Source organism: Lissotriton vulgaris, chromosome 3_1 (genome assembly GCF_964263255.1).
Source record: "Lissotriton vulgaris chromosome 3_1, aLisVul1.2, whole genome shotgun sequence".
NCBI lineage: Eukaryota > Metazoa > Chordata > Amphibia > Caudata > Salamandridae > Lissotriton > Lissotriton vulgaris.
The window spans coordinates 1720740464-1720767602 of record NC_141689.1 but is presented as its reverse complement, the minus strand read 5'-3'; the positions used below and the strand labels follow the sequence as shown (position 1 = coordinate 1720767602).

Sequence of the window (27139 nt, the reverse complement as noted above, 5' to 3'; positions counted from 1 at the left end):
TACGAATCACCTCAAAACTTTCAAGACAGGAGCTGACCTGAGCGGTCCATTAGTTTTGAAAATTTTGCGAAGATCCGTCAGCCCGGCGCCAAAGATATTGGCAAAAGAAAAAGTTTTTTTAATAGAAACAAGGTCCTAACTATAACTACCTACTGGTGACCAACATATACCAGTTGTCAGAATGTTTCATGCACTGTAAAATAACGGATTTTAATGGTTATGTTGTAACACATAAATGACAAAGGCATGTGTTGTAACAAGTGTAATAACTCATGTCACAGGAGATGACCTGCTGTCAAGGGGTGGAGCCTGCGAGGGCTGGAGTTATCCGCCAAAGGGCATGTATATTAGCTTTTTAAGCTCTGTATGTTAGAACAGCTGTTCTAAAAATAAAACCCAATGATAAGACTTCCTTTGAACATTACTGATTGGTTTCCTATGTAAGAATACTTCGAATCAGAAAATACAAATTCTGGTACTCTACTTGCAAAAATATTTTTTGATGAAATTACAACACGTGAAACAGTTAGCAAACGTAACAAGACTGCTCCATAAACAGGCTTTTGTACACAATAAATTAAATGTAAAGGGCACTGCAAAAGACAACACGTTTTATTCTAAGATTCATTTAACGTTAATGTGAACAATATGTGTGTAAATTTGAATAAAACAATTTCATTCATGTTGGCTAGATCTGGACAATTTATTATGCAATTGGAAAATAACTTCATTTTCAAAGTATTATTATTTTGGCACGTCTCTTATGGATACACTTAAAACATTATCTGTAAATAGTTAAAATATAAGTAGAGTTTCTGGTTGTTGCTATACTAAGGAAGCAGTGCGAAATGAAAAGGAGTCTTAATTAGAAGCATGTGTTCTGGGATTTACTACAGAAATAAAACCGGATATATTTAAGCACTCTGGGAAATAAACTCATCTAGGGAAAAATGCATGTCAGATAATAACTAATAATAATAACTAGACATTGCGCACGTAAAATTGGAAATGGGTCAGGAGCTTTCTGGATTAATTTGACAAATAGGGATTCCATAAACATGAACTGTCAGAGCGATAGGGACAAACATGAGGAAGAGCTTCCATTGATTTGTTTAGACAATTCATACTTCTAATTTGGCTACTTGGTCATTATTTATGCATTTATTTTTCTTGGAAGAAGCTTAGATGTTCCGCTGATGCAGACAACATTCTGCTCTTCCTCTTCATATTATCTTCTGATGATAGTCTTTTTCACATTTGTGACCATTAATTGAGATAAAGATGCAGCTCAGATCTCATTTTAAAACGTGACTGAATGTTCATTTGGATTTCAGCCGACAGCCAGTTTTCCCAATCTGGTGCCTTATTTGCTGCTTCGTCTTCATGATTTAATTGAACCAGGTTTCAAATATTCCCCATCTCATCTGTGCTTGCTGCTTTTCGTCTTTGTGCCGTAATTCTATTCAGCTGCATCAAATAAACATATTCACGTTACTTCTTTAAACAGTGTTCACAAGGTTTTGATAATAGTGTTGCAAATTTATGAACAACAGCAATTTAGAACAGAGCACCATACAAAAATTGCAACTAACGCACAAAACAGATCAGCATACATGCCAATCATAATATGTACAGGACTGCCTACCAATGCAGAATATCACCTTAAAAAAACAAGTTACTTACCTGTACAATGTGATTCTCCAGTATTGATATCTTTCATAGATTCACATGCTTAAATCTTCCCTGTCGTCATGGTGGGAGCCCCACGGTATTTAAAATAAGCAGTCTCATGTAAATACATTACAGACATAGAGAAAGCAATTGTCATTGTTAACCAATTCACATTGTTTTAATAGACTCAAACATCAACAATCAGGGGCAAGGCCCACGACCATTCTTCCCCAGCAGACCCACCAGACCTCAGATTTCAGGGACAATTGTAAATACATATCCATGAGGTATCTAGGTGGTGTGCCTAAACGGGGAGGTAGGTGGGTCGCATGTGAATCTATGAAAGATCTCAATACTGGAGAACCACAGTGTACAGGTAAGTAATTCGTTTTTTCTCCTGTATTGAATTCTTCATAGATTCACATGCTTGATTCAGAGAAGCTAGCAGTAAGCAAAGAACACATTGGGGTTGGGCGAAAACCACTCTTGACATACATGATACCTTGTGAAGTAAAAGACAACATAGGTGCATATAATGGAGATATCAGCATGAACAATAGACCATCATGAAAATTACTGCAGTGAAATAAAGAGAATACCCGTCTCTACTTTGTATGAAATAGGTGATGCAAGCCTGTTCGACCGCAGCATATGTGGAAAGTCAGCCCAAATTACAACCGATGCCCAGGCTGCTGGCGCAAGACGCCTCTTAGTTCCCATCCTGAATAGTTACCAAATAAAGAGACGGGCGCTGGAGGCAGGAACACAAGAACAGAGTTTTATTTCTCATGAGGAGAGTCTGTCATTTCGGACACGAAACACAGTGTCTTTCGGGAGGTGCTCTAACAAGTTCTCTGAGGCATCGCCTTTTATACATCACATACATTCCTTATTACAATAACGACATTGTGAGGCAAGGAAAAGACATCCCCGACCCCTCCCCGTTCTGGCGCAATCCAACACGTGGCTACAGTACAGGTCCTCACACCATACAATGGGAGGGGGCTATTGCTCAGCTGAGTGTTCCCCTGATTTCATTGGAATGTGTGCGCCTGATCGATTCTCGGAGGGGTGGGGAGGTCATGATCAATAGTAGCTCTTTTGAAGAGGGACGAGTGCATACAGTGGTGGGCAATGAACTGTATCCTCAGGCGAAGGGGATGACCAGTGGTCCGTGCGGACAATCGGGCTCAGTGGAGGGGTCATCAAGGGAGGGGTATTCATAGGAAGAAGGGAGGTGATGGTCAGGCACGGGGTGTGATTCCCAGGGACAGAGTCGCACAGAGAGAGAGGTCTTATGACCCGTATATGAGAGAGCGGGGTAGTCAGGTACAGCTGGGGGGGGGTTATGTCAGCTGAGGCGAAAGATGCTTCTTCAAGAGGAAATGGGGGGGGGTGCGTGGGTCAAGCAGGAGGGTTACTTTTCAGAGCAGGGTCGCGCAGAGGGAGAGGGTTTTATGGTCTGTGCATGTGAGAGTGGGGGGGTGTTCAAATACGCGCAGGAGGGAAGCCGGGGATTCCAATGAGCGGGCAAAAAGGCCATGGTGCCTAAAATGGCTGTCATGTATATATGGGCACGGGCTTTTACTAGCGGGATGGTGCGGTCAACGTTTCACGGTATTCATGGTGCCTACAGGGAGGGGGATGGGAGAAGGCAAATGAACGCCGCTTATGTACATTAATATTGCTAATTTCCACAGTCGCCGCTTTTAACATAAGTAAGTTCATTTCCTAACTAATGGGCGTGCATATAATACATGTGTGGATGATGAGATAGAGTTTGTCATATACCAGTGAATTGCATATAACCATGGCACAATCGATGCGGTTGGTGGAATGCAGCACATATGAATTCACAGTTGCTGGGTTACTTATACAAGCCTAGAGTTCAGCATACTACATAGTATGAATGTTCTGACTTTCTTTTCGGTGGCATCAATGTACAGCTTTTAAAAGTGACCGAAAAATATTTTGAAAGCAATACAAAGTGGTTGAGGGCGGAATTCAGTTCGACACAAGTAATTTAGTCAAATTGATGGGTGCCTTCGTCACAGTGTCTTTTTAGCAGTGAGCCATCACTGGTAGGCTCTAGTCCGTTTTCTTTCGTTGGCGCTGTTGAGCACCGGCGGTGGAGCTATAGGTCCAGCTCGGATCTATCCTTACGCGTTGCAGGGTGCGGTCAGTCCTCTGCTGTTAGACCACAGTCCTGTTCCCTAACCAATTCTTTTAAGGGTGCCTTATGCTCGGCACCTGTATTTCCTTTTTCCTTCTGTGGCAAACCCCATTTCCATCTGAATGCTGTTCTTCTCATCCGAGTCAAAAAGTCATGTGGAAAAGAGGGGGTGTTGGATAGTTGAGGGAAGAGAGGGCGGAGTGGGGTCAGATCTTTTCTTGGACACATCAAGGGACCAAGGGAGCAAAGGAGAACGAGCAGGTAGGCCCATCAATCGGACCCAAAAGGGGGCGAAGACTTCAGGCACACGTGGGTTAGCAGACTGAGGGCTTCAGGGCAGCCCGTCAACTTTTCATTTTCCACGTTTGAGATTGCTGTCTCGTCCCGTATCTTGTTGCTCTGCAGCTCCACCTTTGGTCGAGGTCACATGTGTTTCAAGATCCGCAGCCAGGCTGTACGTCACGTCCGACCCTTCTCCTCCGATGATCGTATATCTTTGAATGGGTACAAAACAAGTTTTAGAGAACTAGCAGGAGAAGACATTTATGCATTTGAATTCCGCCCTCAATCCTACGCACTTGGGCGCTACGTTCATTGGTCACAGTCAGAACCCTACCACCATGAAGTACACATGTCGGCACTCCTACTGTGTTGTGTCAAGTCTATTTATCGTTCATTCCGGCTAACCCTTTCAAAAACAGGGCAGGGATGCTATCATTGAGAAAGGGGGGGGGGGAAGAAACAGGCTTTCATCGAGGAGCAACAGTCAATCAAGGTCATCGGTTATTCTTCGAGGACAGCTGATATGGAGCAGGGGTCAGGGAGAGGCGGGGACGCTTTGGACATTCGCGCTTGAGTGCAGCGGGGTGGGGCAATCTGGGCATCGGGGATCAATCTGGACATTGGGGCTTGTATCTCTAACGAACTAAAAAATAGGATGCCATTGACATATAGTCCCCCCATAAAAGGGCCAGATTAGGGGACATCAGCCGTCTTACCTGTCCCTTCCTTCTTAGCCAATTCAAGTTCTTTCATTTTTGCAGAAAGGAGAGGTAGTAATATGGCGAGTTACAATCATTTTAGTTTCTGTCAATTTTGCTGAACACCTTCGCGTTCAATAAGTATCCAATTAGGCCGGTGCCGGCGGGGCACAATTTTACCACAAAAAGGAAGAGGCAATGGGGGGGGGTTCTCATAGAGAGTTAGAGTCGTCCGTATTCTAAACGAGCCATTCGGTACACGTATGACATGTAGAAAGGTAGAGAGAGAGAGAGAGAGAGAGAGGGAGAGAGAGACAGAGAGGGAGAGAGAAAGAGAGAGACGTGTACGGTAATAGGTCATTTAGTGCGCTCACAACACAGAACGGCAGGGGTTGGGTAACACGGAAACGCAAACAGAGGGTAGACATAAACCCATACATTACATACACACAAACTCAGACAAGGGAAGACAGTACGTGTGTTATATACAAAAATTCACGACAAAACATAGAACAGTTATTGGCCAAAAAAAAATCTCTTTCTGCATGCTGCGCATCTTTAGTATCCTATTTATCTATGTTCTGAGCTCTTTTTACCTTTTTCCTCCTTTCCCTTTCGTTTGCCATCTTTGCGAGTGTTCTCGGTTACTAATATTTACACCTCGTTCAGTTGGTCAGGAATTAACCTGGTCGGGTTACTACTCACGGTGGGATCTTTGAATCATTTTTCCTTTTCTCCCTTTTGGCGAAAAGGTTCTCCAGGCTGATGCGACGGAGGGCGTTAATCGGGAGAACAGTCGGACAGCTTAGCTATATCTATACGGGTGCGAGAAGGAGGTGGTACACGGTCTTTAAACATTAACAACATTCCTAATCTTCCAGACGGGCGGTGCTTAGGCAAACCTTACCCCAGAACTTTCCTTGTCCTTTCCCTATCTAGTTAAAACGGCATAGTTGCATTATCTGGCGTGCTGGTTCGAGTCATAGTCTGTCATATCGTACTAACCCGTCGAGTATCTACGTCAGTCCATCCTCCCAATCACTAGGTTCTAAGGGAGGAACAGTCATGTCTAAGTAAGGGGGGGGGGTGCTACATCTTACAAAGCTCGTCATGTATAAGCACTATGCTCAAATTCCCTACTTCCCCTTCCGTCGGTCGTTCGGTCATCACTCCTCCAAACTTCAGCCGATGTTCCGACGTGACCTGCAGATGGGAGGAGAAAGAAAAAGGGGGGGGATGGGGGCAACGTTCAAAACACATCAGCGCGCATAAATCCGAAAATGTTTTTACTTACCACATACTCGACCTATCTCCACACGGTGCATTCTCTACCATCTCGGCGTTTAAGCTCAGAGGGACCAGTAGTGTTAGAAACATAATCATTGGTGTTCTGCGTATCCGCATGGATCACTCGAGCGTGGTCTTTTAGATCATGCGCAAGGGTGGTGGTCAGGTGGCGTTTTCTTCAGTATTGTTTAAGGGCACCTAAAACGTTTTTCCTGTTGCCTGTGGCATGTAATGTAATGGCTTAAGTATCGGGCTTTTTAACCTTCAACCTTAATAAAGCTGCTTATCTTTCGCTTATATTGGAGACAGTAGTAACACATTCGAGACTCATTAATGCAATCGCTACAGTTGTACTTGCTTTTTTTCAAAAACCTTTAATAAAAATGTTGACGCAAAAACACGAGCCTACAACCCAGTGGGCCGGCCACAGAGCAGACTGGAGCCGGGCGTGAGGGGAACGAAGTCGGTAGCCATTCATTTCATAATATAAAGTGCGGCAAGTGCAATAACATCGTATCGAAATTCATTGGGAGTAAGCATCATAAATGTCGAAAAGTCAAACTTTCAAATAACTATAGTGCGTTAAAACTTAATATCAATTAATTGTCCGAATGCTCTATCAGTACCTATTTCATATCAATTCACTGTTTTAACACAAAATTGGTACCCACCCTATACCGGTTCATTGTCCCAACACATAATCAATATCTATCTTATATCAAATCCTGTTCTGAACACATTATCGATATCCATCTTATCTACTTTCATTGTCCAAAAACTACATACATATCTCAGAACATCAAAGCTTGAGCAATCAGGGTACAACAAAGAGCTGAAAGTTTCATTTGTATCGGCGCCATTTTGGGCGAGGTCAGGCAGGCCCAAGTATAGTAAAAAATGTTTCCTCCATCTCGTGGTTGGACCAGGACCTCTTTCGGCAGTTAATGTTAATGTTAACTGTCATTTATTGAGCGCTCGTACGCCCGGAGGCTTCATGGCGCTGTAGAAAGGAACAGGGCACATCAGTCGATTAGTAGAAGGAAGCAGCTCAGTGATGTGCCTGAGAAAAAAAGCCAGGTCTTCAGAAGATGTCTGAAACTAAGGAGATTATCACTTAGTTTTAGATGAGGGGGAAGAGAGTTCCAGAAGGCAGCTGCAAGATGGTCAAAGCAGCTGCCTCCGAGACGTTTCCTTTTGTAGGGAGGAACAATCAAGAGGGATTTATGGGTGGACCGGAGGTTGCGGGAAGGGCTGTATCTTTGAAATAGATCTCTAATGAATTGGGGGCCAATGTCATGTAGGGATTTGAATAAAATGCAGCCCACTTTGAAGGCCACGCGTTGCTCCACCGGCAACCAGTGTAACTGTTTCAGACCAAGTCTAACTGATTGCCTTCTAGGGATGTTCAAAAGAAGTCTGGCTGCTTGGTTCTGAACCAACTGGAGGCGTCTAAGCTCTCCCTTTTGGAGCCCAAGATAGAGACTGTTAGAAAAGTCCAATCTGGACAGGACCAAGGAGATAACAATCTGTGTGAGGGCGGCGGAATAAAAAAAACAGGCGATTTTTTTGATTTTTTTCAACTGGAAAAAACTAGAGGATACAACTGCTCCCACCTGTTTTTTCAAGGAAAGGTCCTCGCTGATATAGATGCCCAGGCTCTTGACCGAAGGAGACTTAGATGGGGGGGCACCCATGCAAGAGGGCCAGAAGCTGGGATTCCAACGATGTATACTCTGTCCAGGCAAGACCAGTTCGGTCTTGCCAGGGTTAAGTTTCAGATGATTGCAGCTCCTCCAACTCAGAATGTGGGACATGGTGTTTTGAAATTCTACCACAGAGTCCTTGGTGTTAAGAGGAAAGATGAGCTGCAAATCATCTGCATAGTTGAAGATGGTTACCTTTGCGTTTCTAAGGGAAAACAGAAGAGGGCGCAGGTACAAATTAAAAAGCAGGGGAGATAACGAAGAACCTTGAGGTACTCCACAGTTAGTGGATATGGTAGGAGCTGTGAAAGTGCCCAGTCTAACCGATTGAGTTCGGCCAGAGATGAACGAGCGGATCCAGCTCAGTGCCGGGCCCCTGAGGCCTGCCTGCTCGACACGGTCGACCAAGATGGTATAGTCGACCGTGTCGAACGCGGCAGAGAGGTCTAACAGGACCAGAGCCTGGTGGATCCCCTCGTCCGCATTCCGCCTCAAGGTATTCTGCACTGAAAGAATGACTGCTTCAGTCGAATGGCAAGGGCGGAAGCCGGCCTGGTTAGGTGCAAGGTACTCTGATTTTTCCAGGAATGTGGAAATACTGTCACAAACATGGGACTCCAGAAGTTTGGCACAGTATGGCAGCAAAGAAATGGGCCTGTAGTTAAGTGGGTCTAACGGGTTAGCTCCTGTCTTTTTTACGAGAGGAATAAGGAGGGCTTTTTTAAAGTTACTTGGGACTTTCCCTTGTGTGAGTGATCCATTTAGCAAGGGAAGTAAGCCCTCGGGAATGTGGGTACCCACTTCTTTCAGGATGTGAGGGGGGCAGATGTCATCGGGGGAGCCGGATTTTATCTTTGTAAGAAGTCTGGATAGGATGACATTGTCAATAAGGGGGTAAGAATCCAGGGTGACAGGGTTATGAAAAATGTCTGAAAACAAAAGAGAAGGCTGAGTAGTAGGGATGCTTTGTTTGATGGTGCAGATTTTATCAAAAAAGAAGGAGTTAAGTGAATTACAGAGTTCCTGAGTGGGGGTTATCGGAAGGGAGGTTCTGTCGCTGGTACTGAGGTTTTCTTCTATATTGAACAGTTCTCTGGATTTGTTGTGGGATTTGAGAATTTTTTCAGAGAAGTATTCAGTTTTATGTTTCAGGATCAGCTTTTGATAGTCCCTGCGGGCTTTGCGATAGTTATCCCTGTCTAGTTCTAAATAGGCTGAACGCCATTTTCGCTCCAGTTGACGGACTTCAAGCTTAAGGGTTTTCAAAAGAGGTGTGAACCACCTATGAGCGTCATTGGGGCGAGAGCGGGGAAAGTAGGTGCAGGGAGCGTAAATATCGGCTGCCTGAAGTAGCCAACCTGAGAAGGCTTCTTCCATCTCATCAATGCCCTGGTCAAGTGAGGGAGGGGAGGAAATTAAGGATCCGATGAATGTGGGGATATCAACGTTCTTCCACAGTCTAGTTTTTCCTCCTGGCTGAGGTAGGGACCTTCTACTACTTTCAATGGTAATGGTGAAATTGATCAAATAATGATCCGACCAAATGCAGGGCGTGATGGAGTTAATAGCAAGAAGGATGTTTTGAGACCAGACTTGGTCTAAGCTATGCCCTTTATCATGGGTAGGAAGATGTATATGTTGAGTGAGGTTCATGTCCACAAGGGTTTCTTTTAAAATGGCAGCCTGAGGATCAGACTCAGTAGAGTCCAGCCAGAGGTTGAAGTCTCCCAGTAGTACGATTTTATCGTGGGAGATTGTCAAGGAAGCAAGTTGTTCTGCAAAGGATGTGATGAATGTGGACATAGTTTGAGGGGGGCGGTATAAAAGGATCAGGAGTAATGATCCTAAGTTAGTATCCAATTTAAAAATCAGATTATCTGCTCCTATTAAGTCTAAAGATGGTAAAGAAGAGACTTTATGGCAGCTGCGAATGATCGCAGCGACCCCATCACCTCTTTTGCCGGCAGGCCTATCGGCATGCAGAATATAATAGTTCGAAGGAACAGCGGCCAAAATGTCAGGCAGGGATCCTGCACTAAGCCAGGTCTCTGAGAGGAATAGAAAGTCTGGTTGGTCAGCCTGGAGCAGGAGAAAAACACCCAGGCAGTGTTTTACCATGGACCTGGTATTTAAGTATAAGCATTTAAGAGTGGTCACTGGGTTACAAAGGGTAGCGGAAGGCAAGGAGGGCTTGAGCTTAGGCCTTTTGCCAAGAATGTATTCGGGCTTCAGAATACCATACGTGGCAGCACGTTTTAAGGTGTGGGCAGGCGGGGCGAGTCCAGCGCTGTCTGGGGGTATAAGTGACAGCAATGTAGATGGGGAGTATTTAATGATTGGTCCAGGGGTCATGGCCCCAGGCCCCGGTCTGCCGCAGACGGGCTTGACTTATGCGCGACTTCGGCGCGCATTTGTCGCGTCCGCTGCGCTCCTGAATGCACATTGTTTATAAGGCCTGCCTCCCGGGAGAACTAGACCGCTAGATCCGGTCCAGCTCCACCCAAGATGGCGGCTCGCCTCACCCTCCACACAAACGGCACCAGCCGCGATGGACCAGGGCGGGTAGCAGAGGAAAATGCAGTTAATCAGTAAGTGCAGGTCAAATTAGTGCAAGTAACAATTTAAAAGCAATTTTAAAACTTTCGAGCGCACTGGCGCTTTGAACGCGCTACAGCGCTTACAATGTTTACCAAATGACTGCGATGCCAAAGAAAACGAATGCAAGGTTCCACGAGGGCCGGGCTGCTGCCACCAGCCAAGCGTTCTCGAGTGGCCCTGTCCAGAGAAGAGTTTTAAGGCCTGCCTCCCGGGAGAACTAGACCGCTAGATCCGGTCCAGCTCCACCCAAGATGGCGGCTCGCCTCACCCTCCACACAAACGGCACCAGCCGCGATGGACCAGGGCGGGTAGCAGAGGAAAATGTAGTTAATCAGTAAGTGCAGGTCAAATTAGTGCAAGTAACAATTTAAAAGCAATTTTAAAACTTTCGAGCGCACTGGCGCTTTGAACGCGCTACAGCGCTTACAATGTTTACCAAATGACTGCAATGCCAAAGAAAACGAATGCAAGGTTCCACGAGGGCCGGGCTGCTGCCACCAGCCAAGCGTTCTTCAAGAGTTTGTTTTCGAAAGGGCAACAGAAGAGACTGGCAATGTGAACCATCAGTCAAAAAGTGGGGAGGGAGGCAACAATTTCTCTACCGGGTCATACTGGCATCCCACCGGAACTGTTCAAGTTGGCGGTCTTGCAGGGTCTTAGTTATTTCAAAACTGAGGTCGGCGACGGCAGGAGTGCGCCGATGTCGCGGTTCCCAACGGAGGCGGGGGCGCCCGTGTGGAAGGGTCGGGGGCCCCCCGGCTCTCATAGAATCTTCAAGGTTGAGGAGAGAAAAAACACAGGACGTGCACCGGTCCTGGGCCAAGCGCCGCTTTTCGATTGGGACCCTGTTGATCGAAGCGCTGGGGTGTTGCTGGAAGCCCCCACCTGGGGGGGTGGGGGAGGCTCGTTCGCGCCACCTCCCCCTTCCAGCGACCCCACGCCGTTTCTCGGCTCCAGCACTTTGGAATGGCCGTACCAGGCAATGAAGTGAGGGGGGGGGGGGTCGGAGGCAGCAAGACATCCCCTCCCCCCGTGCGGCCTGCAGGGCACCGTTTTCTCTGGACTTTTCGTAGCGGCCAGACCAGGCGAGGCTATCTGCAACTCTCCAGTATTGCCGCAGCATTGTGCTACCGACCTCCGCTCCGGTTTCGTTTGTCTGACGGCCGGAGCAGGCGATAGGGAGGGGGGGGGGGGTCGGAGGCAGAGGCAAGACATCCCCCCCCGTGGCCCGCAGGGCAGCCAAAAGAAGAGAAAGGGGAGACCATTACAACTTTTGGGCCGTCCGCCCCACAGCCTCCCCTTCTGATGGCGGCCAGCCGGGCCCTGCTCTGCACGTGTTGAGGCCTCGCCTTCCGGATGGGGGTAACCGCGGACTTGTTGCAATTCGGGAGCTTCCGGAATGGGGGTAGGTATCTGCTGATTTGTATCTATTTCATGTTACCGTTATTTGGGCGTGGCGGGCGGTGGGACAGACATGCTTTGGATAGCGAGGGGGTGGCGGGGCCTAGCTACCTCGTGGCTGTCTTGGCGTCAAGCTTGGCTTCTTTCGCCATTTTATAATTCTTATTACGGACTATTTCTAACGTTTTCTTATTTTTAGTGAAGTCGGAAACTCATCAGTGGGCTACTGACTTAGCTCGACTTCTTTTTCCTTCCTTTTCTAGTGTGTGCTTCATGCTAAAGTTTCTTTTAACAGGATTCGGTGATCACTTCATATTTTATATGTCCTTTTATCAGAGCTACCCTCCGGTTGAGCCGGATGATCTACCTCCAATAAATGGTCCGGGTGGAACTAGTTTACCAATCAGTCGGGAGAAGATAGGCATGACGGATTACAACGGGGACAAAAGTCTGCACTACCTATCTTATCACGGCGGGCAAAGACAAGACAGAATATTTCTATTCTTCGTTGTTTGCAGGCGGTGAATACCTCAAAAAGAACCAATATCGAACAATCAATGTTCGGTCAATCAAACAATCAATGGGGAGAATAAGTAGGTACGACGTGTTAAAGGTTTGCGTTACCTACCTTTTCGCTACCTCCAAAGAGAGAACCTGTTCTTCCCCGTTTGCAGGCAGAGAATCTCCAGAGAACAATCCACGAACAACAGTTCGGGCCAAACAATCAATCAGTGGGGGAGAAAGATAGGCACGACGGATTACAACGGGGACAAAAGTCTGCGTTACCTATCCTTCGCTACCTGCAAAGAGAGAGAGTTATTTCCCTGTTTGCAGACAGCGAATCTCCAAGAGCAATAGAGCAACCAATCAATGAACAATATCAGTATTTAAATACCGATTCCAATACAAACAATCAATCAATCAATCAGATGGATAAAGCCATCCTACCAATTAGACGTAACAGGCGTCTCCTATTTAACCTTACCCGGACCGGACCATGTGGACAGTTCTTCGTCTTCCCCCTTTCCAGCGCCCGATCGTTCTCTTATTCCATGATTTTACCGCAGCAGTCCTGTGGGATCCCAGTCAGGACAGTAGGTCACTCGAGAGAGGTCCGTTCGAGATCGGTGAAGTTCATTCAATCAGCAGCCGGACGAGGGTCCTCTTAAGGCAGGTATACTCCGATCGTTTAGATGTTCACCCCCATCGTCTGGACCTCTCTTACTGGACCTTATGTCGCTGATGGGCCCCACGTTTGGGACGCCAATTGTGGAAAGTCAGCCCAAATTACAACCGATGCCCAGGCTGCTGGCGCAAGACGCCTCTTAGTTCCCATCCTGAATAGTTACCAAATAAAGAGACGGGCGCTGGAGGCAGGAACACAAGAACAGAGTTTTATTTCTCATGAGGAGAGCCTGTCATTTCGGACACGAAACACAGTGTCTTTCGGGAGGTGCTCTAACAAGTTCTCTGAGGCATCGCCTTTTATACATCACATACATTCCTTATTACAATAACGACATTGTGAGGCAAGGAAAAGACATCCCCGACCCCTCCCCGTTCTGGCGCAATCCAACACGTGGCTACAGTACAGGTCCTCACACCATACAATGGGAGGGGGCTATTGCTCAGCTGAGTGTTCCGTTGATTTCTTTGGAATGTGTGCGCCTGATCGATTCTCGGAGGGGTGGGGAGGTCATGATCAATAGTAGCTCTTTTGAAGAGGGACGAGTGCATACAGTGGTGGGCAATGAACTGTATCCTCAGGCGAAGGGGATGACCAGTGGTCCGTGCGGACAATCGGGCTCAGTGGAGGGGTCATCAAGGGAGGGGTATTCATAGGAAGAAGGGAGGTGATGGTCAGGCACGGGCGTGATTCCCAGGGACAGAGTCGCACAGAGAGAGAGGTCTTATGACCCGTATATGAGAGAGCGGGGGCAGTCAGGTACAGCTGGGGGGGTTATGTCAGCTGAGGCGAAGGATGCTTCTTCAAGAGGAAATGGGGGGGGGGTGCGTGGGTCAAGCAGGAGGGTTACTTTTCAGAGCAGGGTCGCGCAGAGGGAGAGGGTTTTATGGTCTGTGCATGTGAGAGTGGGGGGGGTGTTCAAATACGCGCAGGAGGGAAGCCGGGGATTCCAATGAGCGGGCAAAAAGGCCATGGTGCCTAAAATGGCTGTCATGTATATATGGGCACGGGCTTTTACTAGCGGGATGGTGCGGTCAACGTTTCACGGTATTCATGGTGCCTACAGGGAGGGGGATGGGAGAAGGCAAATGAACGCCGCTTATGTACATTAATATTGCTAATTTCCACACATATGGTTTCCATGATGAATCCAAACAGTAGTGTTTCGTGAAGGTATGAACTTTTAACCACGTTGCTGCTCTACAGATATCTGGAAGCAACACTACAGCAAACAAGGATGCAGAGGTTGCAATCTTTCTCATAGAATGTGCAGCAACCTTCCTGGATAGTGGTCTTCCTTCAGTGTTGTGGCAACAAGCAATTGTCGCAGAGACCCAACAAGCTATAATGTTTCTTGAGAATGTGCAGCCCTTTCTGGGAGGTGCAGAAGAGATGAAAAGCTGATCCGTTTGGTATCCAGGGAATAGAGAGCCCTCTCCACAGCTGAAGAAGGGTTCTTTAAGTATGTTGAGAGAATAATAGCTTGTTCAGATGAAAAAAAGTTACAACCTTGGGGATGAATTTCAAGATGGTTCTCAACAGAACCTTATCTTTTCTGAACTGTAGAAAAGGTTCAATGACAGTAAAAGTTTGAATCTCACTGATCCCTCTGGCAGATGTGAGAGCCAATAGAAAGGCTGTTTTCCATGAAACATATTTCATATTCATGTTGTGTATTGGCTCAAAATGCGGTTGAGTTGAGAAAAGACCGTGTTTGGCTGCTAGGAAATTGCAGGAGGTTTTATCGGTGAGAAAGCCCTGAATAGGCCCTTCATAATCTTCTTTATCAGTCTGGTAGACCACAGCAAAATTTTACCACTTTGTTTTATGAACCTGGAAATTCCAGCTAAATGTACCTTAACTGAAGAGTGCGCCAAGCCTGATTTTGCCAGAAGAAGGAGATACAGCAACAGCGGCTCTGGAGAAGAGTGAAAAGGATGTCTATTGTTTTTGAAACATCAGCAACAGAATCTTTTCCATTTTGCGACATAAGACTTCTTAGTTGAAACAGCAAAGGACTGTTCTAGGATAGATCTGCATTCTGCTGGAATAAGTAAGAGGTCCAACCTCATGTTCATGAAGTGCCATGCCCATAAATTTAAATACTTTATCTGAGGGTGGAATATTTGGGTGTTGTTAATGGAAATCAAGTTCCCCATTAGTTGCCACTGAATGAGTGAAGACACAGCCATCCGGAGCAGTTATGTGTACCAGTTTTGTCTAAGCCATCCTGGGGCAATGAGAATTAGATGGCATGGCTCTCTCTTCATTTTGCGTATCACCCTGGGAATGAGAGGAAAGGGTGGAAATGCATAAACAAACATTCCTGTCCATTGTATCAGTGAATCTGAAGAGCATTCCCCAAGACCCTGTCTGAGGGAATCTTCTTGCAAACATTTTGGATTTCTTGTTGTGAATCTTTGCAAAAAGGTCAAGTTTCAGGGTACCCACTTCTTGAAGATTTGGGATAACTGTTTTAGGTTTATTTCCCAATCATGGCCTTCAGTCGCTGTTCTACTTAAAAAGTCTGCCCATTCGTTTTCTATGCCTGCGACATGCTCGACTAGTAGTGAAATGCTGTGCTTCAGCAACAATTTCCATATTTGCTGGGCTTGAGATGAGAGGCTTTTAGATTTCACCCCCTACCATTTATCTAGGTAGAACATGGTAGGGATATTGTTCGTTCTTCCTAAACCGGAAGAATTGTGAATTCTGGGTAGAAACGCTTAGAGTCCTTGGAATACAACCTTTAGCTCCAGAAGATTTATGTGCATCTCTGATTCTTGGAGAGACGGGTTTTCAATGGATTTCTAACTCCTGGAGATGTGCTTCCCAACCTTCCAGGGAGGCGTCCTTTGTCATTACAAAGGATAGTTGTGCCGCTTCGAAAGAGAGACCTGGATAGATGCTGACCTCCTTTCCCCACCATGACAATGCTTGCTTCATTAAAGGGGGACCCTTGACCCTGCTTGCAGGTCAGTCCGTCCCCCACACCGCACAGCTCTGCCTGTGTGTGCCTGCCTTGAGCCAGCTGCTGCCGCCTCTTGAGTTTTTAGCTCCCCCCCTCCGCTGATAAAATTGTACTGTGCCGTTTTCTCCTTGTTCTGCTCTAAACTGTGGCTTTTTATTTTTATTTTTATCACTGTTAACTGTTGCCCTGCGTTGTTGACTGGATAGTGGAGAAGTGTGGCTCACTGGTTAGAGCAGGCAGACCCTGAAGCAGAGGTCAGACCCGGGACCAGGGTTCAATTCCCGACGCGGCAGGGTCTTGAGCTCAAATGTCCATGGACTCGATAATTCTCGTTTCAGTGCCTGACCTAATCATGGGTTCACACTCTGCAACTCTGGGCATTAAGCTTGCTTAATCTCCACAACGGCCCCCTCGCGGCGGGATGCCTGGCTTTCACCTTGGGGATGCCCTGTAGGGGCTATCTCACAGGGAAAAGCTAGGACGGGTTCCCAAGGCAAGCGCGGAGATACCCCTTCGGGGGTCGATTCTGGCGCTATATAAGAAACATAATAATAATAATAGTGCCCCTGCCCGCCCCCTTTTGCCTTCTGTATCACTCCATCCCGTCCCTTCCCACCGCTGCCTCCTTGCGGCCCGCCCCCCGCTCTCCCATTCGCCGCCCACTCCCTCCTGCTCCTCCCACATCCCCTTATATGGCGGCCGCGCCTCTGGCGTGCCGAAGGCATGCCTAAGGCAAGCCCGTCTGCGCCCATCCGCGCCTGGATCGCGCCCAGCGCCAGAACCCCTGCACCCCGAAGACACCACGACACCTGAATACACTACGACGCCAGCACCCTCCACGCACTTTACCCCAGACGAGAACACACCTGCTGCCGGGCCAGCCCAAAGCGCACCAAAGGGCCCTTCACCTGCCGGAACTGCAGCTTCACCAACGAAGAACCCAACCACCTGAGGTGCATCCTCCTCAACACCCGCTCCGCCCACAAACACGCCGTCGAAATCTGGGACCTCCTCGACTCAACCGCCCCAGACGTCGCCTTCCTGACAGAGACCTGGCTGACCCCCGCCTCAGCACCTGACATCGCCATAGCCATCCCGGAAGGCTACAAGATCGCCCGCAGAGACCGCACCAACGGAACAGGAGGTGGAATTGCCATCGTCCACAAGAACACCCTCAGCGTCCCGACCAGCACCGACAACACCCTCAGCACCGCCGAACACCTGCACTTCCAGATTCACACCGACCCCAACACCACCCTCAGAGGAGCCCTCATCTACATCCCCCCTGGACCCAGACCACAGTTCAGCGACTCCATCGACCTCATCAGCACCCACGCCCTCGCTTCCACAGTCTACATCCTCCTCGGGGACCTGAACTTCCACCTCGAGAACAACAAAGACGTCAACTCCACCACCCTGATCGACAACCTTGCCAACCTCAGACTCAGACAGCTTGTGACAAAACCCACCCACGCCGCCGGTCACATGCTAGACCCCATCCTCTCCCCTACGTCTCCTTCAACCACACCACCAAACCCCACTGGACCGACCACCGCTGCGTTCATTTCACCTTCAGGAAGCCCACTGCACATCACCGCACCCAACAGATGCCTCGTCGCTGCTGGGGAAAAGTCACAGAAGAGCAGCTAGCTACAACCCTCGCCCAGAGCCCACCAGCCGACCCCACCGAACCAGACATCGCCGCCCTCAACCTCCGACAGTGGATCAACGACTGTGCCAGCACCCTCGCCCCGCTCAAGAACCCCTCCAACAGTCACACCAACAAGAAAGCCACCTGGTTCACTGAAGACCTCTAGGCCTCCAAGCGGTTGTATGTCAATACATCGTACGCCATTACATTGCGTGCGTTTACACCGCGTATTTCACATTGCAAAGTCCTTTACATCGTCACCTTTTACAACGAACGTTGTAACGCCAGTGCGTTGATTGCTATTGGGCAGTACCTCACTTCGCAGACCACTAAATCGCATGCCATGACAACGCGTTTTTTGTGTTAGCTGCTCTTCCATTGGCTGGGGATTTTTTTTTGCATTGCATTCCGCAGCCGACAATGCTTGTGCTATCCATCGTTATTCCCAGCTGCTCGTGAGTTTTCAGAAATATTTTTAGTCTGATGACATACCTACAAACACAGACTTAAATTAATAAAACGAACTGTGGTCTCACCTAACGTATCCCTCACTTATTTGTAGACTGTAATGCCAACACAAGTGCATCCTCCCAATGTGTCCGCAATGATGAAATATTAGACAAAATGATGTCTGTAAACGTGTGCTGTGATAAGTGTGAAGTCAGTGTTTGTTCCCAATTTAAAATCCAAAATGCATATCTTAAAAGAATATTGGGCAAAGAATGTCATTGATGTAGCGTGTGCCGTGCATTACCCAAACACAAGCAAAACTTGAGGGAAGTGCTCCTTTACATAGATGCACAGCAGTGAACCCGAAAATGCATACATTTAATTTGTGTGAAGCATGGCGTCTATGAAGTGTGCACTAATAAAGCATGCACAAACCACACTAACCAATATCTTGAGGGAAGTGCTTAATTACCTTGAAGCACTGCAGCCGTAGATGGTGAGCTGCAGTAAGTGGAAAGTGCTCGATGTGAGCAACCACTTCAGGGAAGTGCTCTCATTAATGTGCGGCAGTGAACCCCAAAAAGCATACACAGATGAAAATTAAATCACCCAAAGCACGACTGCCCTGACCCATATGCTGCGCTAAGAGGAAAGTGCTCAGTCTGAGGAAGCACTTGAGGAAAGTGTTCGATTTCATTAATGTGAGGCTGGGAATCACAAAAAGCATACACCTAAATTAAAAGTAAATTGCACAAAGCACAGCAACCCTGAACCGAGTCCCGCGTTAATAAAGTATAAATAAACGGCACGGGCAAATCCTTGAGTGCAGGTGATGAACCCTAAAAAGCATACATAAACAAGAAATGAAAGCAAGTATAGCTGACGTGAAAGTGCGCATTTACACAGCTACTCAAAATGCTGATTTGCAGTTGTGGAACCATGTTCGAGGCTTAATGGCCAGAGCTGCCGAGCTGCACTGCGAGTCTGGATAAATCACGTAATCAGCGTCTCAAAATGCATTTTGATCTGTGGTCTGTCTGTCAAAATGCATTTTGATATGTGATCCTGGTAGGGCTGCCTACATGAAAGTTATATGTTGCGTAATGGCCAGAGCTGCCGAGCTGCACTGTGATTCTGGACAAATGACATAATCAGCGTCTCAAAATGCATTTTGATCCGTTGATCTCTTGTCTGTGCTTAGTGCATTTTGATCTGTGGTTTGTGCTTAAACATAAATGATCTCCTGTTAGGGCTGCCTACATGAATCAAAATGCTGATTTGCAGCTGTGGAACCATGTTCGAGGCTTAAGGCACTGATGATGATGATTAAGTGCCGGGGCAACACTTTGTCTACACCTATGCCAACTAATCACTTTCCTTAATGTATAAAATAAAGGGCTTCGAATCCCTGTGAATGCACACCATCCACTGCCACTACTGACACCAGGTAACGCAAATGGTGTATTTCAGAATGGATGCATATAACCCTTTGAAACCATCTACCCACCCATCCACCATGGCCCCACCCAGCCATCCACCCATCCATTATGCACTCATCCATCCATCCACTCAGCCATCCACCCATCCAGCCACCCATCCATCATGCATCCACCCACCCATCCACCATGGCCCCACCCAGCCATCCACCCATCCGGCCACCCATCCATCATGCACCCATCCATCCATTCACCCACGCACCCTCCCACCCATGCATCCATCCACCCATGCATCCATCCACCCCCATCCATCAACCCCCATCCATCCACCCATCCACCCATCCACCCATCCATCCATCCATCCACCCACCCACCCACCCACCCATATCCACGCATCCACCCACCCATCCACGCATCCACCCACCCATCCACGCCTCCATCCACCCACCCATCCACAGTAAGTTTTACCAAAAGCACCTAAAATTTTGTAAGGCTATATTTGGGATTCTCGCACACAGTTTATCAAAATTAATATATTTTAGAATTGTTTCCCACAAAAACAAAATGTATATGGTGAGCTTTTTTTTTTCATCCACCCACTCATCCACAGTAAGTGTTACAAAAACACTTAAAATTGTGTAAGGGTATAGGGGGGAGACTCCAGGGCTGCAGTCCATTCTTTGTCATGCAAGGGTCTGCCAAAATCCTCGTCCCAAAGTTTTTGAAGGCACGTTGATACAGGCCCAGTGTGCTCTCCGATGGCTTTATAGACAGGAGGTTCGAACATTAGTTCCCAGCACCAAAGTTGGCAGCGTTGCCCTCAGACCACATCGTTTCCCGTTATGTGGTTGTGAATCATTTCTATTATTTGGGGGCCTCGCACATGAATATGACATCGTTTCTGAGATCAATTTTTGTTTAATTTCCGTTAGTTTACTTTCCGTTTTGTTGAATAGGTTTCTGAGATCCTTTTTAGTTTAATTTCCGTTTTGTTGTGCACTGTCGATATTTCATCCCGTATGAATATTCCACCGTTTTTGGATATATGGTGAGCGTTTGTTATTATATCGTGCATTTTACCTATTATATCGTGCATTTTACTTTCTGCTTTGTTTAATATGATATCGTGCATTTTACTTTCATTTTACTTTTGTGATTGTGCAATTTTGCACTGTCATGCGATGCGTGCAAGTTCTCATGTGGTGAAACAGCACTTTTGCATTGTAATGCGATGTAATGGCTTTTGCACACGCGATGTAATGGCTAGCGCTATAGAAGTCATTGCGGCGTCTTAGCATGCGGCGCGGTAGCATGCGGTGTGCAGCCATCTGCGATGTAATAGTCGCGTTGCGATAGCAAAGCGATGCAGTGCTTCCGCTGTAACGGGTGTTTCCCCTCCAAGCATACTTGCCGGAAACTGGAGAAGAACTGGCTCAGCGAACGATCAGCAGACAACTACACAGCCCTCAAGAACGCCACCCGCAGACACCATCAACTCATCAGAACCGCCAAGAGGATCGCATTCAAGGACCGCCTGAATAACAACGCACACAACAGCAAAGAGCTCTTCAGCATCGTGAAGGAACTCTCCGACCCCAGCTCCAACACCAACGACATCCCCCCTTTGCAGAACCTGTGCGACTCACTGGCCACCTACCTACACCGCAAGATCGCAGACATCAACGACAGCTTCAACGCCACGACCGCCCCGCCAACCACCGAGACCCCCGCCGCCATGACCACCTGCCGCCTGATCGCATGGTCCAACGTCAACGACGATGACACCTTCAAAGTCATGAACTCCGTCCCATCTGCATCCCCATCTGACCCAGGGACTGGATGATGTTAATCATGGAAACTGCAAGGGATCTGATGACAAGTTTGAGCAAAGATATTCTAGATTTGGAAGAAAAACTGAAATCATCTAATGCGGTGGAGGAGGCCAACAGTAAATTAGAAAAAATCCAGGCCGAAATAAAAGACTATCTGACAAACAAAAAATCTGAAAAATTGCGCAAAGATACCAGATGGTTCACCAGAGGAAAGATATATCCATATCTGAACCCCATGTACTATCAGGGAGGGACTCAGTCTAACTATACTCCAATGTATACCAATAACTATAGACGACAGTACACACATTTTTCTGACACAGGCTCCTCTGAATCTGATAATGACAACTTTCATGATGATGGTAGGACACAATATAATTCGAGGCCTTTTAGAGGCAGACAACAACCACAGAATACTCATGGCCGGGTTTTTTTATCCAGGGGCCAATACAAGGGACGCAATGTCCATTGGCAACAAGACAGAGGGGGACATCATCAGATGAGCCCTCAACCTCAACAGCAATATGTCAAAACCAGCAACCAGCAATATTGGTGGTAGAAAAGGGTGACATTAGCAATGTAGTGAGTAAAGAAGATGTTTTGCCTATTTACAATTTATCATCAGCCTCCTTCAATGATGAGGAACTGTCCCTTCTAAGCTCGGGTTTATCTTTTGTCCTGTGCACTGTACTAAATAATGAGGATTTATTTGCCTTCTTCAGGAAGGTTAGATTAAAGAAATACTTTTTGGACAGATTGGAGGTAACAGAAAGTGAGAACTTATCTAAGTGTAAACCAGCATCAACGTTTACCCCGACATTGGACATGGTGGGACCTGAAGTCCACATCTTCGAGCAAAATGTATTGGATATCTCTCATCTGTTAAAAAGTCCTAACAAACCACGATTCAATCTTTCAAAAACTGAGAATATGGCCTTAAAAAGAATAGAAAATAATACTGACATCGTGATTAAATCCTGTGATAAGGGTGAGGGCATTACCATCCTCAATAAAACTGAATACCATACAAAGATGTTGGAAATGCTGTCCATACCATAACATTACAGACCTGCACAGATCAGGGAGCTCACCAGACTAAAGACAGTTATCAGTGACATCACACAGAGCTCTGAGTGATGGTGACATTTGTGAAGAAGAATATACTTTCCTTAACAAAATTTGTCCTGTAACGCCTGCATTATATGGTTTACCTAAAACTCACAAAAATGAGAAACATCCTCCGATGCGACCAATTATTTCCACGATAGGTTCAAGTACTGAACCACTTTCAAAATATGTGGATTCATTCCTAAGCCCATTGACCCAAAAGTATGCGTCATTCATACGAGATACTGGAGACGTTATTGTTAAAATAGAGGATATACCGTTCAACCCAAATGCAGAGATCTTAGTAACGCTTGACATTGAGGCGTTGTATACCAACATCCATTAGTGTCAAGCGTTACAGGCGGTTGTGGCTCTCCTGCAAAGATACCCCTGCAATGGACCAGATGGGTTTATCCTGCAATGCTTGGAGGTTGTTCTGTTGAACAACTTTTTTGATTTTAACAGCTCTTTATATAAGCAAATTAAGGGCCAGAGCATGGGGGCATCTTGTGCCCCCAGCGTGGCGAACACGTACATGGGAGAATGGGAACTGAAAAATATTTTTAATGAGGATGCCTCGTTTTTTGAAAATGTTTTTTATGGCGTCCGTTTATCGATGACATTTTTTTTGTATGGAGAGGTAATGAGACTGACTTACAGGAGTACATACTTTGGTTAAACATGAGTGACCAGAACCTTAAATTTACGGCGAATTATAGCACCAGCAAGGTTGAATTCCTAGATATTCCGATTGAGTGTGATAGTGGCAGCCTACAGGTCTGTCTATATAGGAAGCCGACAGCGAAGAATACCATTCTGCAATACGGGAGTTTTCACTCTAACTGCCAGAAAGATTCAATCCCCTTTGGGGAATTTCTTTGCATTCAACGTAATTGTTCTAACATGAGTGACTTTCACCTTCATGGTGAAACCTTGAAAAAGAGACTTGTAAAACAAGGTTATCCTCATCGGTTGGTACGTCAAGCCTTCAAAAGAGCGAAATATTACAATAGAGACGCACTATTGAAGGGAACTAAACGAGAACCACATGGGAAAGTTACCTGTGTTATTAATCATTCTGCCCTGAACTTTAAGATTAAGAATATAATCAATAGAAATTGGAGAATTCTTAATTCTGATGAGCAAGAAACTCAGCTTCCTCAACCACTAATAGCCTACCGCCGAAACCGGAACCCTAGGGATCTATTGGTTCACACAAGGAATAAACCTAGGTTGGCTGAGAATCAAACTTCTGTGACTGGTTTTCCAATTATATTGGGAAACCATAAATGTGGCTAATGCCATTCATGTGATGCGGCTGTTGTCACGGACTCATTTAGTTATAACAACATCAATGTGAAGCTTAGGTCATTTACCAACTGTAGGAGTAGTAACATTATATATGTACTCTTATGCCCCTGTGGTCTAGCATATATAGGGGAAACAGGTTGTGAGTTCCGACACCGTTGAACAAGTTACTTACCTTCGGTAACGCTTTTTCTGGTAGATACTATATCTGCCTGTGGATTCCTCACCTTGTGAATATCCCCCTTGCGTCAGCAACGTTCGGAAATTTTCTTCGTAGCACGCCGACGTGGGCGACGTCACAGGAGCACGGCATCGCGCGCGACTCCGTCTGACGTCACCGACCCCATATCAGGCCCACGTGGCGTGATGACGTCAGTTCCGCCCTTTTTTCCGTGCCTTCGAGGCACACGGACGGACCAACGATAGCAAACATGCAAATATACAATGTACACAGTACATATAGAACTAAATTAATACAATAGTATTATAACCATATATACAGAAAGACCAGGTATAGCAGAGTGGACAACGGGGAGGCGGGTGGGTCAGTGAGGAATCCACAGGCAGATATATTATCTACCAGAAAAAGCGTTACCGAAGGTAAGTAACTTGTTCTTCTGATAGATACATCTGCCGTGTGGATTCCTCACCTTGTGAATAGATTCCCACAGCAGTCCCCACTCCCGGAGGAGGGTGTCCACTCTGCTACACCAGGAAGTCTTGGAGGACAGAGCGCGCGAAGTGGCCATCCCTCCTCACCTCGGCTTTGCAAAAGTGTGGAGGGAGGCCCAAGTCGCGGCCCTGCAAATATCCTCAACAGGTACACCCCTAGACAAAGCAGATGTTGCAGACTTTGCTCTAGTTGAATGAGCTCTAATACCCTCAGGAGGGTCCTTACCCGCAAGGGAGTAGCAGATCTTGATGCACAGGATTATCCACCTGGAAAGAGTGCGCTTGTGCACCGCTCTGCCCTTCTTGCAGCCAGCAAAGCCAACAAACAGCCGGTCGTCCATCCGGAAGTCCTTAGTCCTGTCCAGATAGAAAGACACCGCCCTCTTAGGGTCCAGGCGATGCAGCCTCTCTTCCTCCTTAGACGGGTGAGGGGGAGGATAGAAGGTAGGAAGGGTAATGGACTGCCCAAGATGGAAAGGAGTCACCACCTTAGGCAGAAAAGCAGCCCTGGTCCTAAGAACCATCCTTTCAGCATGAATGGTCAGGAATGGGGGTTTGGAACTTAGAGCTTGAAGCTCACTTACCCTCCTTGCCGAGGTGATTGCAACGAGGAAGATAGTTTTAAAAGAGAGAAGCCTCAATGGACACTTGTGCAAGGGTTCGAAGGGAGAAACCATTAAAAAGGTCAGCACAAGATTCAAATCCCAATGAGGAACAATAAAAGGAGTAGGAGGAAACATATTCATGAGACCCCTCAAGAATCTCAAAACCACCGGAGATTTAAAGAGAGAAGGCTGATCCGGCAAACATAGAAACGCCGATAAGGCCGAAAGATAACCCTTGACCGTGGCCACAGCCAAACCTTGCTGTGCCAGATAAAGGGCAAATTGTAAAATATTAGACAAATGAGCCTTCAAAGGGTCAACATCCCTCTCCCTGCACCAAGAAACAAATTTTGTCCACCTATAGGAGTAAATGGACTTAGTGGTGTCACGCCTGGCAGAGAGAATGACATCCACCACCTCGTGAGGGAGAGAAAAAGAACTCAAGTTGCCCCGTTCAATCTCCAGGCATGAAGGTGTAATGTCTGGAGGTGGGGGTGTAGAACCTGCCCCTCCATCTGAGAGAGGAGGTCTGCCCTGTGAGGGAGACGGAGCGGCGGGTGAGAGGATAGGTGGAGTAGGTCCGAATACCACACCCTTCTTGGCCAATCCGGAGCAACCAATATGACTTGGGCCCAGTCTTGACGAATCTTCCTCAGAACCCGAGGAATCAAAGGTATGGGAGGAAACGCGTAAAGGAGTCGATCTCCCCAACTCAACTGAAACGCGTCCCCCAATGCTCCTTGCATCGGATACTGGAGACTGCAGAATGAAGGGCAGTGAGCATTCTCGCGAGTGGCAAATAGATCCACCCGAGGAGTCCCCCACATCTGAAAGATGTCGTGAACAACCTCCGGGTGAAGCCTCCACTCGTGGTCGGCAGAGAACTGCCGACTGAGACCGTCTGCACGCACGTTCAGAACTCCGGCCAGATGATTTGCCACCAAACAAATCTGATGGTCCTGAACCCAGGACCAGAGACGCAGAGCCTCTCTGCAGAGACACTGCGACCCTACTCCTCCCTGCTTGTTGATGTACCACATCGCAGTCGTGTTGTCCGTTAGGACCTGAACCGAACGACCGCGAAGGGAAGGGAGGAAGGCCTTGAGCGCCAAACGAATCGCCCTCAATTCCAGAAGGTTGATGTGAAACAACCTTTCTTCCGGAGACCAAAGACCTTTGACCTCCAGGTCTCCCAGATGAGCACCCCACCCGAGAGTGGATGCATCCGTTATCACTGTGGCCACTGATGGAGGCAGTTGAAAAGGCTTTCCTTGCGACAGATTGCCTTCCACGCCCCACCAAGACAGATCCGCTGCAGCTTCCCTGGAGATCTTCACTGACTCCCTGAGATCTCCGTTGTGCTGATACCACTGCCTGCGGAGGCACCACTGGAGCGCCCTCATGTGCCAGCGTGCATGACTGACCAACAGAATGCAAGAAGCCATCAGACCGAGCAGGCGAAGGACCTTCAGGACTGGAACAACCGCTCCATTGTAGAATAAAGGAATCATTTCCTGAATGTCGTGAATCCTTTGAGGTGGAGGGAATGCACGACATACAGAAGTGTCCAGTACCGCACCTATGAACAGGTTGCGCTAGGAGGGCACCAGGTGAGATTTGGGTACGTTTATCGAAAAACCCAACCTGTGTAACAACTGAGTTGTCTCCTGCAGATGATGGAGCACCATCTCCGGCGACTCTGCTTTGATCAGCCAGTCGTCTAGATAAGGGAATACAGGAATCCCTGACCTTCTGAGATGCGCAGCCACCACTGCCATCACCTTGGTGAAAACTCGAGGCGCAGTAGTAAGTCCAAACGGGAGGACCGCAAACTGGTAGTGCTGCGATCCCACCGTAAAACGGAGATACTTCCTGTGCGACTTCAGGATTGGGATGTGAAAATACGCATCCTGCAAGTCGATCGACACCATCCAGTCTTCTTCTATCAGCGCCAGAAGAACCTGAGCAAGGGTGAGCATTTTGAACTTCTCCTGTTTGAGATAGAGGTTCAAAATCCTGAGATCAAAGATCGGCCGAAGCCTGCCATCCTTCTTGGGAATCAAGAAATACCGGGAGTAGCACCCTTGACCCCTCTCCTGCTCTGGAAC

The 27139-nt window shown here is 47.2% G+C and overlaps 1 protein-coding gene across 1 annotated transcript in view; it reads right to left on the bottom strand.

Moving 5' to 3' along the window:
• Window positions 1-589: 589 nt before the first annotated feature.
• SCLT1 (sodium channel and clathrin linker 1) overlaps window positions 590-27139 on the bottom strand; it is a 511633-nt gene continuing 485083 nt past the window's right edge. The window contains exon 20 of the mRNA XM_086962162.1: window positions 590-1467. Within this exon, the coding sequence (XP_086818288.1) occupies window positions 1405-1467 (63 nt within the window). The 3' untranslated portion in view covers window positions 590-1404. The remainder of the gene's footprint in view (window positions 1468-27139) is intronic.